The 17,451-nt window shown below is 44.7% G+C and overlaps 1 protein-coding gene across 4 annotated transcripts in view; it reads left to right on the forward strand.

Moving 5' to 3' along the window:
- The window catches only part of DPP6 (dipeptidyl peptidase like 6), a 492,894-nt gene that overhangs the window by 230,421 nt on the left and 245,022 nt on the right, over nucleotides 1-17,451 (forward strand). The window contains exon 1 of one of the 4 annotated variants that reach the window (XM_059839516.1): nucleotides 9,155-9,636. The exons of the other annotated variants lie outside the window; for them this stretch is intronic. Within the exon in view, the coding sequence (XP_059695499.1) occupies nucleotides 9,580-9,636 (57 nt within the window). The 5' untranslated portion in view covers nucleotides 9,155-9,579. Of the gene's footprint in view, nucleotides 1-9,154; nucleotides 9,637-17,451 lie in introns of those variants that run through there. 4 annotated transcript variants of the gene reach the window in all.

Consider the following 17,451-nt stretch of genomic DNA (forward strand, 5'->3'; position numbering starts at 1 on the left):
GGGGGCTCGGAGACCCTGGCACACAGCCCAGAACACCAGTGGGTTTGATTACAAACCATGGAGCAAACTGCCACCTTTACATGAAGAGATAAAGCCACAGCAGTTTAAGCAGTGTAATAATAGAGGAATCACAGGGTACAAATGTAGATTTTGGTATTTTAGTATAGGGGTTTTTAGGGACAAGATGGAGGGTTTTGGGCATGTCTAGCCTTTCTTCTTCTTCTTCTTCTCTACCTCCATCTTCAGTGGTGATGTTGGCACTTTTAGATTGGTTTAGAGTAGAAGCTCACTGTCTAACATAGGTGATGGGGATTGGAAAATAACTGTAAACATGGTATACATAGTTTGTAGTATATAAAGATAACACCGCCCTGGGGGCAGGCAGAGTGTCTCTGACTGTCCTGCTGAATGGATCTCGGCTGGGCAGGAAGAAAATTTTATAGATAAGATACAATGAACAACCTTGAGACTGAAAACTGAAGAACTTCGACTGATCCTTTGGAGGCGCAGGCTGAATCAGACTTTTAACACAAGTCGGGGTCACAAACCCTGCTGCCACCCGACAGGTACTGAGGCACACAGGGGGAAATTGGGTGAGGTGACATGAATCTGTGCATTACTTGTTTTATCTGCCCAGTGGAGTTCTGCCCAAGTGTTGTTTTCTGCCTCTTCCTTCTACTTTCAGACTTGAGAACAGAAATCTGAAAACATTGTGGGTTTGCCTTCTCCAAAAATAAAGACATGAAGCAGACAGGAAGGGCTTTGGGTCCCTTTGTGCCTCTTTCAGAGAAGACAAGTGTTGGCAGTGTTTTCATTGTTCAGACTCTTGAGGAGGTTATTTTAGGTTGGAGGAAAAGCTTATCTACCACAGAGCTAGCAGGAATGCAGCAACATATGCTTACCACAGCAGATTTAATCCCAAGAAGTCTAGAAACACTTGGTAAAAACCACACCAGCTTACAAATCCTCACAGCCTTCATAGTCCCAGCAGAAACTGAGGGCAGTGGTCACCACAACCCATCCAGCTCCCGTGAGCCTGTTGGGGAGGCACTAAACACCAGAGAAAATGCCAGTGCAGGTGGCAGAGGTGACATCTTTGCACCTCTTGGTGTTTTTTGGGAATAGTTAAAAGAAGTAATGAGGCTAACATTGTGTTCAGTGGGTCACCACTCCTCAGGGCCCAGTGGTCACACCCTCTGCTATAGGTGATGGCAGTCCTGAGGAGATCCTCTCCAAATGGCCAAAGGTGGGCTCAGCCTGCCCAGCCTGCAGGAACCACATGTTTTATGCTCAGAAACTGAGGTGGTTTGGTCTTTATGTCTCCATCACCTGTGAGACTTCAGAGGTTGTCATGATACAACTTTCAAGTATGAGACATCTTTAGGATGAATGTGTGTTTTACTCAGCCATTTAACAGTGCCATTATTTTGCATAGCCTCACTATTAAAAGTGTATGGTTCATGTTGTGAGTTCAAGTATTTTTTGATTTTTTTCTTTTGGTTAAAGCTGATATAAAAGTAAATGAAAAATAACAACCATTGTGATGAAAAGTGTACTTCATAAAACAAATGCTTAAAAAGCCTCTTGCTCCAGCTGCAGCTTTTATGTACAAGGATCTCTCAGGCAATGTATGTGCTTACATAAGAAGTCTTTCACAACATTTACATTTAAACCAGTCATCATCTTATATGCAGATCATTTATTCATCCTATAAATCACTTTGGAGCTAAAAATGAAGATGAGGCTCTCTCTTTTCCAAGCAGTAGGCTGCTAAACAGCCTAATGTGTTTGCAGCTGTTGTGAACATGGGGATTCTCTGCTTGATTCTCAGTGACTTGGGGGGTATTTTCTCCTCCCTGGTGATGGCTTTTACATTTTCTCACCTGGATATTTCACTTCCAAAATACATGTTGTGGCTATTCAGAGAGAGGAAGTGGCGGAAGGAAGTGGCGGAAGGAAGGAAGGAAGGAAGTGGCGGAAGGAAGTGGCGGAAGGAAGGAAGGAAGGAAGGAAGGAAGGAAGGAAGGAAGGAAGGAAGGAAGGAAGGAAGGAAGGAAGGAAGGAAGGAAGGAAGGAAGGAAGGAAGGAAGGAAGGAAGGAAGGAAGGAAGTGGCGGAAGGAAGGAAGGAAGGAAGGAAGGAAGTGGCGGAAGGAAGGAAGTGGCGGAAGGAAGGAAGTGGCGGAAGGAAGGAAGGAAGGAAGGAAGGAAGGAAGGAAGGAAGGAAGGAAGGAAGGAAGGAAGGAAGGAAGGAAGGAAGGAAGGAAGGAAGGAGAAAAAAATAGCTGAGAAATAAATTCTTCCACTTCTAAAACAACAGTTTAAAAGAACACATACTGAGTCAATAAGGAAGGAATTCAGATGCTACCTAGAAATAACCAGGAGCTATGGGGGGAAAATGTCAGTGAATACTGATCCCTAAGAGCACAGGGAGCAGGAACACTGAGCCAGACTGTGAGGAAGCAAACTTTGCAAAAGCAATTTGGAGACCATTCACAGCTGGCACTGAAGTTGGGGCCTCAGAAGTCTCTCTCACATGGATAAACAAGTGAGAAAGAGACAGCTGTTGCATTGCAGCTGCCAAGGTTACACCAGCAGGAGCAGGCAGAGGGGCAGAGAAAAGCCAGCAGCAGGGTCTGTATTCCTTGCAGGGATAACACAGAGTCAAACAATCGTGGCACTGCTCATCCCCTGCCTTTGAGACTGGGATGATGTATTAAAATATATACACTGACTCAAAAAATAACGCCACAGTGGATTCAAAGTAATGTTTTTGAACAGTTAACTAATTCAATAGAAAAGTCTGACTGCCACACTTGATCTTTAGGGAAGGCAAACCAAAGTGGGTGCAGAATCCTGAAGTGAGAAGAGCACAAGTACCTGCCTGCTGTGCTCCCCAGAGACACACTCCAATCCAGGCAGGAAAGTGCTATGCAAAACAGCTCTAGCTGTGCATGAAAGAGCAGATTTCTTCACAGCTTGCATGCCCGTGTTGTCTTATTTGTTTACCATGAACTATGGGGTCCTGGAACTCGGAGTGGCAGTGAGAAATGGGAAGCAGCAGAATACAGTGCTTCAAATCAACCTATTATAATAATTTTAAACCACCTTTCCCTGCTCAGGATTAAAAAAAAAAAAAGAAAAAAAAAAGAAACTTAGTGAGGCTTTGGTAATGGGCAAATAGTAACACCACAGGACTTTTATGCAGACACACAAGTTGTACTTGCAATGCCCATTGTCCCTGTGTCCCCTGCTGCCACACACCTGCTGTCTCAGATAGCAGGAGTTCTCCTACTTGTGGGAACATTTTGAAGTGTATCCCCTGCAGGAACAGATATTCATGCAAATGACTAATTAATGGCATTGACTGAATAAACTGGATTTGATCTGTTAAATGAAAATAGCACACCAGATTGCTTTCTTAATGATTTTGGTCATGCTTTCTTAATGACTTTGGTCATGCGTAATGGAAATGTGATGTATTTTTAACTGTAACTATATTCATAATCTGTTATTGCCTCTAGTCCTTTCACAGAACCTTTGAAATCTGGAAAATCATCTGACTGGATCCCCAAGACAGAGAGGTCCTCCATGGAGCCTCTGAAAATTCCTCTGGACACAGAGACTCTCCCATGAGTGACCCTTGGTAGGACCAACATGCTGGAGACAGCCAGAGAGGGGCAACAGTAGCAGGGCTGATGCAAGATAAAGCTAATTAGTGCATATCCTTAAAGGCCAAAGATTTTCCCTTCTTTTATAATAAAATTAGTTTTGGGATGTCCATTGACAAACTGAGAAGTCTTGCCAAAGCTAGGGATTAACTTGGAACAAGACTAAAGTGGTTTTTTGGTTTTCTAATAGGAGATATTGTGACAAGCAATGCTGGGGATGGTGTGTAGGCAATAGAGATGCTCTGCAGCCTTTGTAGGAGTAGGGCTGATGTCAGCTGATCTCCACTAAGTGTTTCCAATTCCTAATTCCAACTGGGGATGTTGCTGTGCAATAATGTGATATTAGTGTTGTCACATTCTTGGAGAGGGGCAGGGCACAAACTGTGCTTTCTGAACAAAACAAAATTAAATTCTCCCTCTACAAAGCTCATTCAGATGAGCACAGAACAGAACTCTCCAGAATGAACAGCCAGAATGTCTGCCTGCTTCTGAAGCATCTAAAGCACAAACTTCTGTAAAAAGAGCTTCTAACCATGCAGCCCTCATGGGTTTACAGCTTTCTGTTCTTTGGCATCTTCTGTATGAGGAGCCCTTGACCTCCAGAGGGATCTGCAGAGGAGGCACAGCCCCCTCTGACTCACTGCATCTGAGCCATGAAGGTCCAGAAGGGGAGGGGCTGTGCCATTCTTTTTTGTGTGGGTGAGATGTTGGCACTGGGACTGAGTAGCTGGTCACCAGCATGCCCTGGCACGTCTTGGGACCATGGACATCTTTATTTTTATGGACCTTTACTTTTTGTCCCTCTTTGAATTTCTCTATGAAAATTGGAACTGTGGTGCAATAGGACACCAAAGGTGTTTTATCAGTCGTGGAGATTGAGTGGATTTACCTTTTCTGGAGGATGCTGCCCGTCTTAGAAGAGCTTTGTTCAGGGAGACCTTCTCCTGCCATTGCTGCAGGAGCTGCCAGCCTTGTGTCCCCACCCTGCTGCCTCCACACCTTGGACAGCAGCACCAACACACACTGAGCACTGTTCCCCTTGCATCCTGGGGGCCAGTATTGACTTCCAGTGTCTGAATGCTAAAATCCATGGCTGTAATGTTTTTAAAGGTTTATCTCACCTTTCTCATAGTGGATGCCTGTGCTGGCAGTCTGTCTCTCTTCCTGAGTTGTCTTTAAAATGTCTATTTTCAATATAACTGTCCTAAAAACCTGTAGCCCTTACACCTTTTCCTTTGTAATATACCTCTGAGTGGATTTTTCTCTTGCCATGAGCTTCCCTGGGCATTGTGTCCTTCCTGAACCGAAAGCAAATCAGCCAAACCAGTGGGAACCCTCAGCAAGTGTGAAGCTCAGAGGGGCTGGATGTATAAAACCACATTGTGTGGTGTGTTCTGCTGGAGGTAACACATTACTGCACCCCAAGTACTAATGGGGTGCAGTATTGTAATGGTACTAATGGTACTAATGGCTTAGACCCCTCTCCCAAAATTTCAGATATGTACCTGTCCATGGGATCTAGTCATTATTTGGAGAAAGGAGTAAATAGCAGACTGATCAAATGTATGGTTAATCAAGTAGAATTAATTTCTACCCACTTTGCCCACTGGCTTCAACTTCCTTGCTGTGGCAATGAAAGGGAATAAATAACCCAGTGTGGGACAGCTAAAGCCCCAGGTTTCAATGAAGCAGGAGGGTTCTGCATCCAATAACTGTACCTGCTGCAGGCTTATCACTGCTCTTAGTCTGTGCTCCCTGGAACAGATGTGTGCAGCTGCAGGGCTCACTGTGAGCTCAGGCTGCTGGTGAGTCTGGCCTTTGTAACACACAGGGAGCAGGAATGCTCTGCACTGACTCCTGAGAGCCCATTGCTTCTTCCCATAAAGGAGCTGCTCTGTATCCAGATCCCTCTACTGCCAGGGAAGGGCAGAATCAAGGATGGCCTTGCACCCTGATCTGCTAAAAAATGTTTGGAAGCTGAAACAAACCGCTCCTTTTGCTATCAAGTGTTGCTGTAATGCTTCATCATAAAAAAACGTTGCTGTGCTTTAGCTCCTAAGAGTTCACAAGTCTTTGTGGTGATGGCAGTTTGAGCTTTTGTTCCACCTTATCCTCCAGAGCCACTGGAACATTAATTCCTCTTTGCAGTATTCAAGGTTTTCAACAATCTTTGAGCAGGAAGAAGCTTTGTGATGACTTTGTGAACTCCAAGGAGAATTTTAAGAATGATCCCAGACCACAATCTTGTTCCTGCCAGTCTCAGGAGAATTAAGCACTTTCCTTCTAACAGAAAATGCTCCAGGACATGTGTGACTAATTTGTTACAAGGTAATTAAAAAATATCTGTATTACTGCAGTGCTGCATGATTTTGTTGAAACAAGCACTCTGGGTGAAGATGAGTTGAGAAGCTGGAGCAGCTCCTTTCACCTGTTGCTGGCTCCTCTCCTGATGGGAGGGAGTTGGCTCTGTCCTGCTGAGGGGCCTGAGGAGATGATTGTTCTCAAGCCTGGGGATGGCATTCATGTCATTGTAGCTGGCATGAACGTGCATTTGGTTAATGAGGAGAGCTGTCTGTGCTCAGAGTGGGCTCCTGAGCTGTCCCAGTGGTGGCACAGTGCAGACCACATGGGTTGATGATGATAGAGATGCAGTTTGTGTGGTCAGGGGGTGAGTCTGGAGATTGACACCTTCCCATGGCATGGGCAGGGAGTGGAGACAAACAAGTTTCAGGTGTGGGTAGTACAGGTTGAACAGCCTGTTGTATATTTGACCCTGGCAGAGAGGAACAACCTGCTCCCTGTATCCTTGTGATCAGCTGGGATGCTCTGGGGAGGGATGGATGGGAAGGTTGTACTCCCAGGGTCCTTGTCTGCCAGTGCCTCCTGCCATGCCCCAGATGGGGCTGTCTGGGACCATCCTTCTGCCTGCTGGCTTTGGCAGCTACAGATTCTTGTCCTTTGATAGGGGTGTGTTAATCCTTCATCAGTGATGACTCAGCCAAGCAATGGCATTGGTACCCTAACACTGCTCAGAGGTCAGGGGGAACAGCCTCACCCTGCTGATGTGTGAGGAGATCATTCTCTGCCTGTGACTAATAAGCACTTTGAATGGCAGTGGCCACTGCTCCTCCTCCAGTGTCTCCCCAGGAGGTGTTTGGCAGCCTCAGAACCCCTTTGATCGAGGTAGGAGGGTGACAGAGATCTTGAGGATGTCACTGCCCCTGCTGCCACGTCCTCAGGCAGTGAGCAGCTAGTGGCCACCTGGGGGGATGGGACAGCCTACCCTGGTCAGGAGTGACAAGGAGGCACAGCCAGGCAGGGAGATCAAGGCATTTCAGAAACACTGGGGTGGCTGTGCCAAGCACTGGGAGATGCAGTCAGAACAGCAGCCTCCTAATGCATCCCTGTAATGAGGCTCAGCCACATGCATTTGCATAGCTAACTGCTGGACTAATTAGCACAATTAACTTCTGTGTCCAACAACAAGCTTAGTGGGAAAAAAAATCTACATTGTAAGGGAGAGTGGCCATTTCCAGAACAGTTAAAACTGTGTCTTAAGTTGTTAACTGTGAAAGAATTAAATCTGCAGGGGGAGGGCATGTGGTGCAATTAAGTTTAGGGATTGCCAGTGTAGGTACTGAGGGGTCAGGGACACAGGGAATGGCACATATTTTAAAAAGGGATCTGTTCTGCAGAAATTTCCAGCATGTACAGCTGGAACTACAAAAAAATCTCACAACCAAAAAAACAAACCCAAACCAACACACCCATTCCAAATACAGTTTTGTTTCATTTGAATTCCTCTTGGAAAGAAAAATAGCAGAAGTGGGGAGTAAAGGAAGCCTTCATTACCACTCACAACAGGTAGAAAAGTAGACCAAGCCAATTGGAAAATTCAAACTGATCCACTTATATAAAACCTTGAAAACAATTCTGTTCTGATGGCTGGGGAAAAATGTATGAAAAATAACCTCACAGTAAACATTTAGAAAATACTGTGACTTAAACTATGGGGACTAAAGGGATGGAATTGCAATGTAAGCTAGGACTGTGTCAGTATAATTCAGCAAGAAATCAACACAGGCTGTTAGATTTGAATGCAAATTATTGTTTCTTGTTAGAGAGGTGCTATTCACTTATTTTTTAAATGAGCTGTTGCCTGGATTCTGGCACCTGGGAAAAGGCAAGGTTGTCCAGTTTACTACCAGCACAATTCTGTGCTGCAGATTTTTTATGTCATGGTTCCTATGAACTCTTGGGAATGTCATGGTGAAAATGCAGAAACAGTTAGGGAGTCTGAGTGGTGCCTTGTAGATATCTTTAGGGAAACTTGGCTTGGCCTTGGTCTGCTCCTGAAACAGGGATCAAAACTACCCCAGGTATACGGAGACATTGACTGCAGTGGTGTTGGTGAATGTGACCTTGTATAATAAATCCGTGCTGTAAAGATGGGGAACAAATGAGGCATCATCACTTCCCTGTCAGATAAACACTGTGATGTTCCCTTTCCTTAGCAGGCTCAGCCGAGATCCCAGTACCACGTGAGTGAGAGAACATTTAGCTTTACACAGCTCTACAGCCCTGAGCACAGCTCTGGGCCCCATCCTGGCTGTGCTGGGTAGGAGGTTTAGAAGGGAGAGGCAGCAAACGTGGCATTTTCGTGTCAGCAAGTGTTGGGGTGAGTGAGGGCTCTCATCAGTCCCGAGCAAATACCGAACTGTGCTGCTCGGAGTTTTGTCCGCCCATGCGAGGGCTCATTCCCGGAGCGTGGCTCTGGCTCTGTGCCCCGTGTTCGGCACAGCCCGTGTCACCCCGCGCTGACAGCCAGGTGGGCGAGCGGGCTCGGGAGGCTCCTTTGACAGCTCTGATGTGTCGGAGAGATCTCTGCTGTGGCAGAAAAGCTGCAGGGAGAGAGCTGCAGCAGGCAACGCGTGCCCGTGTGTCACCCTGCAACGTGACCTACATGGCAGCCACCACAGCAGACACGCACGGTGGCCCCCGTCACATCGGGGACATGGAGGGGGCTGGGGGAGGCTGGGGGCCACGTTTCACCCTTCGGCAGTGAGGGAGGGGGCAGCTCCCCGGAGCGTCCTCGGAAGCCGCGCTGGCCGCGGGGGAGAGCCTGCCTTTGGCACGGCTCTGCTGGGCAGGGGCTGCCCTTGGCACGGCTCTGTTGGCAGGGGCTGCCCTTGGCACGGCTCTGCTTCAGAGCCGGGCACTGACAGAGCCTCCGCAAGTTGCGAGAAGACGAGAGCGCGCCTGCCAGAAACTCCGCGGGTGCGCGGCCCCGCGGGGATGCGGGACGGGGCAGCGGCCCCGCGGGGATGCGGGACGGGGCAGCGGCCCCGCGGGGATACGGGACGGGGCAGCGGCCCCGCTCGCCGCCGCTCCGGGAGGGGGATGGAGCAGTGCCGGCCGCGCACAGCCCGGCGAGCCGCGCCGCCAGCCCAGGCAGCCCGGTGCATGCGCAAGGAGCGGGCGGCCGCCGTGGAGGTGGGGAGGGAGCGAGGACCACATCGCTGCCTCCGGCTCCGAGCTGCCAGTTGCTGGTTGCCAAGCAGTTATCATTGTTTCTGTGACGATTGCAGAGGCTGTTGCTAATTGAAGAAGCCCCCACAGCATCCTTCTCTCTGCTCCTGCTTCTGCTTTTATTTTAGAGGCTCAAGGGGGAAGACAGCCAGACTAGTGCTTTTTTACATTGCATTTTTATTTATTTCTTTTTGTGGGGGTGGGAAATTTCTCAGCTGGTGATTAAGTGATGGACTAGTTACTCATCCGTATCCCTTTAGTCTTTGTGTGTGCTTGTGTGTGTGCGTGTATGTCTGAACACACAGACAAGCTTACACACACACACACACACACACAGAGTAAAATCCTGTTTGCCACTGCAGTGGGCACAAATAGGTGAGCATGACTACAGCCAAGGAGCAAAATGCATCAGGGAAACAAGCCCAACAGCAAGACCAGGTAATGCTTATTTTCCTCAATTTCAAACAGATACAGATTTGCAATGTGTAGCTTTGTGTTTCTCATATGATGGTTATGATTTTTTTAAAATATCTTTTTGGTGTGTGTTCTTAAAATTGTCAACTGAGTCACCAGCCAGGGGCAGGAGGGAAGTGCTGTGTAGCTGGGTTCAAGGTCTGCTTTCTCGGTGTGTGTGGAGACTTGGGGGGAAAGCTGAAATTGTGCTAATTTTAACAGCCTGCACCTCTTGCTGAAGGCAATAGAGGTTTGTTCTGTAACTTGTTCCTTACATCTGTGCTGGGAGAGGGAGTATGTTGAGATGGAGGCCCTTTCTCACTGGAAGAAGGGGGCAAGGGTATTTAAAAGCCCCTCTGCAGATAGATATAAAATTGTAAAAGTCGTGTTCAGCTTCTGACTTTGTCATGCACTTTCAGTGAATTTTTCTTGCCTGGCGTTGTCTTGGAGGGACACTTCAGGGTACAGCATGTGCCCAGGCTGTGCATGAGCAAGAGGGATGGCAGGGGGGGCAAAAAGCAGATGCAAGCAGGCAAAACTCCTACTGGCTTTGGGGCAAATTGCTGTGCCCACAGCACATCTGAACTTGGTTAATTTATTTCTCTTGGTAGGGGCTTTATGTGTTTCTGGAGAGGTAGAAAGTTAAAGATTTCATTTTCTCTGTCAAGCCTGTATTTTGGAGGATATTCCTCTCTGCCTGCACTTACCAGGATGGAATGAAGTAAAACTTTCCCTGTCTAAAAAGCAGCGGGTGGCAGAAAAAAAGGGATATATCCTCAGCTGTAGAGGATGGGCAGAGTTAAGAAGTGGTGGCATAAGGGAAAGTCTGGCTGCAATCTCGGAGCTCCAGCTGAGGCTGGTGAAGGTTGCTGGGCTCTGGGGGCACTTAGGAGATCAACATCTCCCTTCTCCTCATCCCCACCTTCCCCTCCCCGTGCCTGGAGCACCACGGTGGAGCCCAGACCTTCCAGTTCTGCAATTGTTCCTCATCTCCTTAAGACATTGGAAGTTCTCCACTTTAATCTTTGGTTAGGACAGCACAGGAGGATAATTTAAACAGATCTCTCAGGGCACAAATTAATTCTTAAAATAGTTCTTCCTGGAGTGATAGACTGAGAGCCTCACGTACTGTTTTTCTTTTTTTTTTCTTGGTACAGTATTTTAGGGAAGGAGAGAGCATGGAAAGACAATAAACACCACAAATAGCATCATATAATCTGCATTTTCAGGGTGACATTTACCAATGACCAAAACAGGCAGGCTCAATGGTTCAGAGCAAACAAGAAGAAAACAACTTTGGTATTTGGGGTTAAGAAACTATGCCTTCATCTAACCCTGCAGGTGTTGGACTTTTCTTGTCTCTTCAATGCTTTTGGAATATATATTTTTGTCACTGTTTGCTGCAGGTTAAAATGAGTCTACCTGTGTTTCTGGGAGGCAGGGGTTTATAAGTGCCTTTTCTGAACAAAGGTTATGGGGCTGTCCCTTCCCCCTCCTTAAAGCTGTGTAAAAGTGTTGAGTTTTTTTAAGTCAAGAAGTATATGCTGCATTTTTATAAAGCAGGGGTGGTTTTGTTTCAAGTAGTTTTACCTGTCTAATGCCATTTTGCTGTTGGTATGCCATGTCTTTGCTACTTTGGTCTTCTTACATGAAGTGCCAAAGGCTCAGAAAAGGTCTTTAGTATATGCAGAATCTTGATTGAGTATATTCCATAACTGGCTGAATTGCAATTATACCCAAATGGTACACTTAAATATTCTGGAAGTACGTGCTCTCTCAGCTCTGCCCTAGTGTGAGCATGAAATAGAAATATCAAGAATATATAAATATCAATCATATTGATGAATATTAATGTCTGAGTCTGTGAGCAACTTTGCTCACTGCCATCATTTCTTTTATTGTTTTCACAATACATTATTAGTAAAATGGCTTGACAGCGGGGGGCTGAATCCAATCTCTGTCTATTGATTTGAGTGCACTTTTATCTTCCAACACCAAAAGTAGATCTAAACCCTTACTGTTCATAACTGAAAAAAGGCTCTATTCAAATTCTATTTCTAGCTGAAATTCTATTTCCAGGCTTATGCATATCAAGAATTACTGAGCTTTTTTTCCTTGCTTAAGAGTGATCAAGAAACTGAAAAATGTAGCTTGGAGAAAAATTGAAGGCAAACTGCTGGTCTGGCTGTAGAGGACTGAGTCTTTTTCAGTAGCAGCTGCTGCTGTCGTAAGAGATTCTGTCCATCCCTTTTCTGTGTTCCTTGCTGTGACATTCCCTGGATCCAGAGGCAAGCAAGTGTCACAGTTGGCTTAAATCTGTGCTGTGTCCTATCATACTAACCCAAACAGAAGCTGGCCATGAAAAGATACTGCAGGAACAGGGTGGGGAAAGTTTGAAAGCATCTGCAGAATCTTTGCAGGCATAAATTTAAAAATCTACTTTAGACTTATGTGTCTACATGCAAATGAAGTCGTGTTCTGTCTTGAGATTATTATCATTTTTGTATTACAAAAATGATAATAATTAGAAAATGATTGGGATGTGGAGATAAGCAAAGCACTGCTTTAGCTGCTGAAGGCAGGCAATCCCTTTCTTCCTCAGGTAATTAAAAATTTTTCCATACCATTCCTTTCTGATAAGCAATGCTGCTCACCTCCATGCCAGTTAAACTGCTCAGAATTCCAGTCATTTATCTCCTTGCTTATCTGTCTCGTGGGTCTGAACTCTAAGTCTTTTGGACATCATGTACAGAGAACATTCTGTAAGTGATAAGTAATGCTGTCTGTTACTGTCAAGTTGTGATTGCTTGATCAAGATGTGAGCAGGATGTGGTTGCCTCTGTGCACTTGGCTGCTCCTGAGGCAGCTGTGGTTTCTTGTTCCAAGGGTTGGAGTTGGACACAGTGCAGTGCACCATTAGCACAGCTGCTTCCTGCTCAGCCCAGGGCTCAGGAATGCGTGGCAAAGACACTGATAGCCTCAGGATCTGGCTCAAGAGGACTGGAGAATCTTGTTCTCCCCCTCGGGGTTTGTTGGCTGGATGTGTGGATATGCCATTAAAACACTTTTCCATTAAAAAGGGGAAGAAAATAGCAACAGCAGGTCAAGTACTCTGACAACAGCTTTAGCTATTTATATAGGCTGAAGATCTCTGTGTTTTAACATAAGCCTGTAAATTTGTTATCTTAGTTTAGCCCAGTTCTTGCTACTTTTAATGGCCTTTGGGAATGCAAATAGCTCTGCAGTCATATATAAAGATAAGGAGGCTGATTTTTTAATGAAAATGTGGTAACAGGCATAATGCTAAAATGAGTCTTTTAAATATTTTAAAAAGTGAGTCAGCATATCAAGTATAACAGGATCACAGATTCTCAAAGAACAATTTTTATAAAACATATTTAAAGGGTTGATTGGTTAATTGGGTATTTGAACACTGAGGATAAGGATTGTTCTCATTTCTTTTGCTGTGCAGAGAAGAACTGTCAAGGGCTTCTGGGGAGCAAGATCCTGTTCTGAAATGTGCTCGTGTCCTAGACAAGGTTGTTAATGACTGCATGGAATCCATGTAAAAGACCAAAAAATAAGTGAGAAGACAAAATAGCTTGAGGGCTGCCTTATTGAAGTGGGCTCTGTGGAGGAGTGGAATCAGATCAATAGAACAGTTCTGCCTATTAGCTGTCATTAAGGTAATCAATTCTGAATTTTACAGAACAGCTGGAATTCCAAATAAGAGGTGTGGTGTCTTCAAGTGGAAAGAGAACACATTTTACTTGGAAAACCTAGGCCAGACTCAAGAATAAAATGATGGAAAGATTATTATTTCATGCTGCTAATGTTACCCTGCCACTCTGCTTCTCAGAAATAGCCTGTAGTATCTTGAAGAGTGAGTACAGTTGAAGTATGTAATATACTGTGCTGAAATGTGCCTCTACTTGTGTAACTTTATCCAAATAAGCAGCTAAGTGTGCACTTCAGCTGCATTATGCACACATTCCTCCTGTATTGTTTTAATTCAGGCAATTCTAGGATTCCTGTACCAGGGGATGCCAATCCCTGTGTGCCCTGCTGTCTTCCTGCAAGGTGGCAAATGTTCTCTATCATTGTGAGCTGAGTCCTGTACTGTTAATTCATTCCCAGAGTAGATTAAACTAAAAAAATATGGGTGTGCTCACATTTGAAAGTAGTGTGTACCACCATGTGAAAGTCAGAGAGATGATACTGAGGTCCCAAATACATTTTTTTGATAGGGGAATTATTTCAAACAAATTCCAGACTGGTGTGCATGTTCCTTAGTAGCTCTTCAGCATCTTCTCTCTAAGCATCATCTGAAATGAAGCCAGTTTCTGTACTCTGAGTCTACTAGAAATGTGAGTGAGAGCATGGTAGCTGTGTACAACTGAGAGATCTGGTCAGTAGTGCAGTTCTGAAAGGAACAAAAGGACTAAAAGTCAAACAAATATAACTTCATGTGAGCTACGCTCCTGTATCCAAAGATATTCTTGTATGCATATTTTTTTTCCTCTGAGGTGTGACTTAAAAATCTTTCCAGATCTTCTCTGCTCACTTGGCTGCTGTCCAGAAAATCACTGCCCCTGGGTACCAAATGTCTTGGTTGGTTCTACACGCTTTGCATGAAAGAATGCAACAATCCTGATTCTCTGTGACAACAAAGCCTCCCTTCAGCACATGAGCAATACAAATTATGTCCAAAGAGTGCAAGATCCCTTCACATTGTAAACAGCCAGTGCTGTACAGTGGTGAATTATAAGTTGTGAATTTTATCTCTTTGAAGCAGGGAAGGGACGTTGCCCTTTTATTTGTCAATATATTTCTGCTGTATGCTAGATCACAAAGAGCCACTGCTGAACCCTCTCTCTTTTTTAGCAAGGTTTGAAGTTCCACATTTTAACTGAATGTTTGTAAGCAGATTGAGCTGTGAATTCACAAGAAAGCTCTGATTCACAGAGCCATTGTCTGGCACAGTCAGACTCCCCAGTGCAGCATCCCAGTGGCACAGAATCCCTGCAGAGGAATGGAACAGCACCATAGAATAGCTCTGAGGTGCCCAGATCCAGCACTGGGCTGAAAGGAGCCTGGCCTGGAGCTGTTGAACAGGTGGGAGTGAGTCTCCTGGGAGATGAGCTAATTTAGTGTGTTATCTCAGTGACTTGTGACAGCAGAGCTCCTACATTCCTGGCTGGAGCTGAAAACTGTCACATCCCAAAGGTGAGGCCCTGCTTGTGAGAATCCCTCATTCTCCTTGCAATATTCTGGCTCAGGTTATTACAGCAGTGCAGAAATCAGGGGCAATGCCCACTTTGGGCAGGTGTCTGCCAAAGAGAAGGGAAAAAGGAGAAAGCTCTGATTTGCATAGAAAATAATAGATTTATTTAGTTTTAATGGAACTATTTAGTATTTGTCATTTGAGGGCATAATTTTTTTAAAAAATAAAATTATTCATATGAAAGAATACTTTTTATTTCTTGATAACTCTTTAAATTACAAGTCTTATTTTAGACCCAACACAGGCTTTCTCCAGGAATCACAGAGAACATTTTTCCATTCTCTTAATGGTACCTGATCTATTCCTCAAGAGATTAAATTTCTGTAACAGCACTCCCTAGAACACTGTATTCACTGTATGGAGTTGCATCAAACTGGCACTCTTTTCTAGCTGTTAGTTTGCCACAAGGAATGCAGACAGCCAAGAGATGGAGAGAGGGAGACAGAGGTGGAAAGGAATTTGTTTGGTGTAAAACTGGAGTCTCAAAACAAGAGACTGCAGAGAAGCCTTTTCAGTATCCAGTGCTGAAGTGGAAATGCTTCTGGAAGGCCTCTGGAAGGCCACAGCCTCTGAGGTTCATACATTTCTACAAGATGCTGCTTAAGATTGTGTAAATTTTACATGCTCTTTATACCTTGACCAAGTGGGATATGCTGTGCCACTGTCCTTGGTCCTGCTGCTCCCTCCATTCCTGGTAGAGGTGGCTTGTATTGCATTCTTTCCCATTAAATCTTCTTTTCTTTTTTTTTTTTTTCCTGTTGGGTAAGGGCAGAATAATCTGTCTCTGAAGTTCAGTGTTTATCTGGGGTCACGGGGGTGTGTTTGAATGCCACAAGACTCTTACAGAATTTGATGTGTCATTGCAGTTGTGGTCCATTAGCAGTGCTGTGCATTGCTACAGGCATTTAATGAACAGTGGTTGCACCTGCTTTCAGTTCTTTAATGCTGCTTCGTTGTGATCTTTATCAGGCATTAAGTTGTGGTGACTCGTGGTCACTTTGGATGATGTGAGAGAAGACAGCACTTTTAAAATGATGTAGAGTTCAGTAATGTCTATTTTTTAACACAGTATATTCCGTATATTTTACATTCACCTTTTTTTATATTTTGTCCATTTTTTTTTTTTCCTTTCATCTTTTCTTTCACCTTTCTGTTCTGCCCACTCTGATCCTTAAGTGGGATTTAAGTAAATGAAATTGAATCAGAGAGAGTGCCAGCAGCACTGGACCAGGAAATCTGTACACACTCCTTCAAAGTGCAGATGTGAAGAACTAACTGTGAGAGGGGTACAGCAAGTTTGAAACCTTTATTTAAACATAAATTTGGAGGGGCACCTTTATTTGAAATCAATGAAGGGGGTCAAGAATGGAAAGACAAGTTAATATGAATGTCTGATTTAATGACAAATTTTGAGTGGGATTATTGGTTGGCTTTGAATGACAATTCAGTGGTGGAGTATGGAACTTAGTCCTTCCTGTGTGCAGACATCCACTGTGGCTTTGAGCAAGAGTGTTGGGTGCTTAGTGGCAGTCAGCAGTTTCTCTTCTGCTGAAATAGTCCATGTTGCCTAAAACTGGGGGGAAAAATATCTGGGAGTCTCCTGAGGACAGCTATGTGAAATATGGAGTTCTGAGACACCATAGTAACTCAGGCTGCATAAGTGCCTGAGATATCAGAGAGATGCACTTCTTGATGTTTGGAGAATGTAGGGAAAGGGTCACAGGAGAAAACCTGAAAGCTAAAACTCATTCTGAAAGTTCAGATATGAATGAGAATTTCAGCAGAAAATATCAAGATAAAGGTAAATGCTGTCAGGACTTGAGACAGTTATGAGCAAACTTGCAAATGAGAGAGAGATAATGCACAGAATTGCATGATTTTAAGATTTTAGGAACTTGAAGCAATTTTTTACTTTAAGGTAAGATGGAGATGCATCTTTCAGATCTCCATTGCATCATACAGGGACCTTTTCTGAGAAGGAGTAATTAATATTTTTTTTCAGAAGAAGTACTGCAGTAAAATTGGGAGCCAGAGAGGTTAAATGAAAGTGGAAATGGGGGGAATGGTGACCCAAGGATATGCGTGGTCATAAGTTAAACCAAAACCTTTCAGAAATGGAAGCCAGAAGCTGAAGTTTGGTGCTGGGCAGGCTGATGGAGAGCATCTTCCTGAAAGTCAGGATGAGGGGATGAGCCAAGGCTGGAGCCCAGGGTCTGGTGTGTGTAGAGAGAAAGCCCTGAAAAAAATTGTGGAAGTTGCTGGAAGCTCTGAAGTGTGATGGTAATGGAGAGGACATAGCCACTTCCCACCTCCTTTAGTGAAAGTCCTCCACTATACAAAATCCTTTACTATATAAAATTTAGGAAACTGCTGATATTCAGAGGTCCCTTCCAACCCTAACTTTTCTGTGATCCCTGAGAGATGAGATGGTGAGTGGGCTAGAGAGTGACAACTCCCTGGACTGGTTATGGGAACTACAGAAGCAGAAGTAGGATTTGGTGGTGAAAGATGCTTGT

This window comes from Haemorhous mexicanus, chromosome 1, assembly GCF_027477595.1.
Source record: "Haemorhous mexicanus isolate bHaeMex1 chromosome 1, bHaeMex1.pri, whole genome shotgun sequence".
NCBI classification, from domain to species: domain Eukaryota; kingdom Metazoa; phylum Chordata; class Aves; order Passeriformes; family Fringillidae; genus Haemorhous; species Haemorhous mexicanus.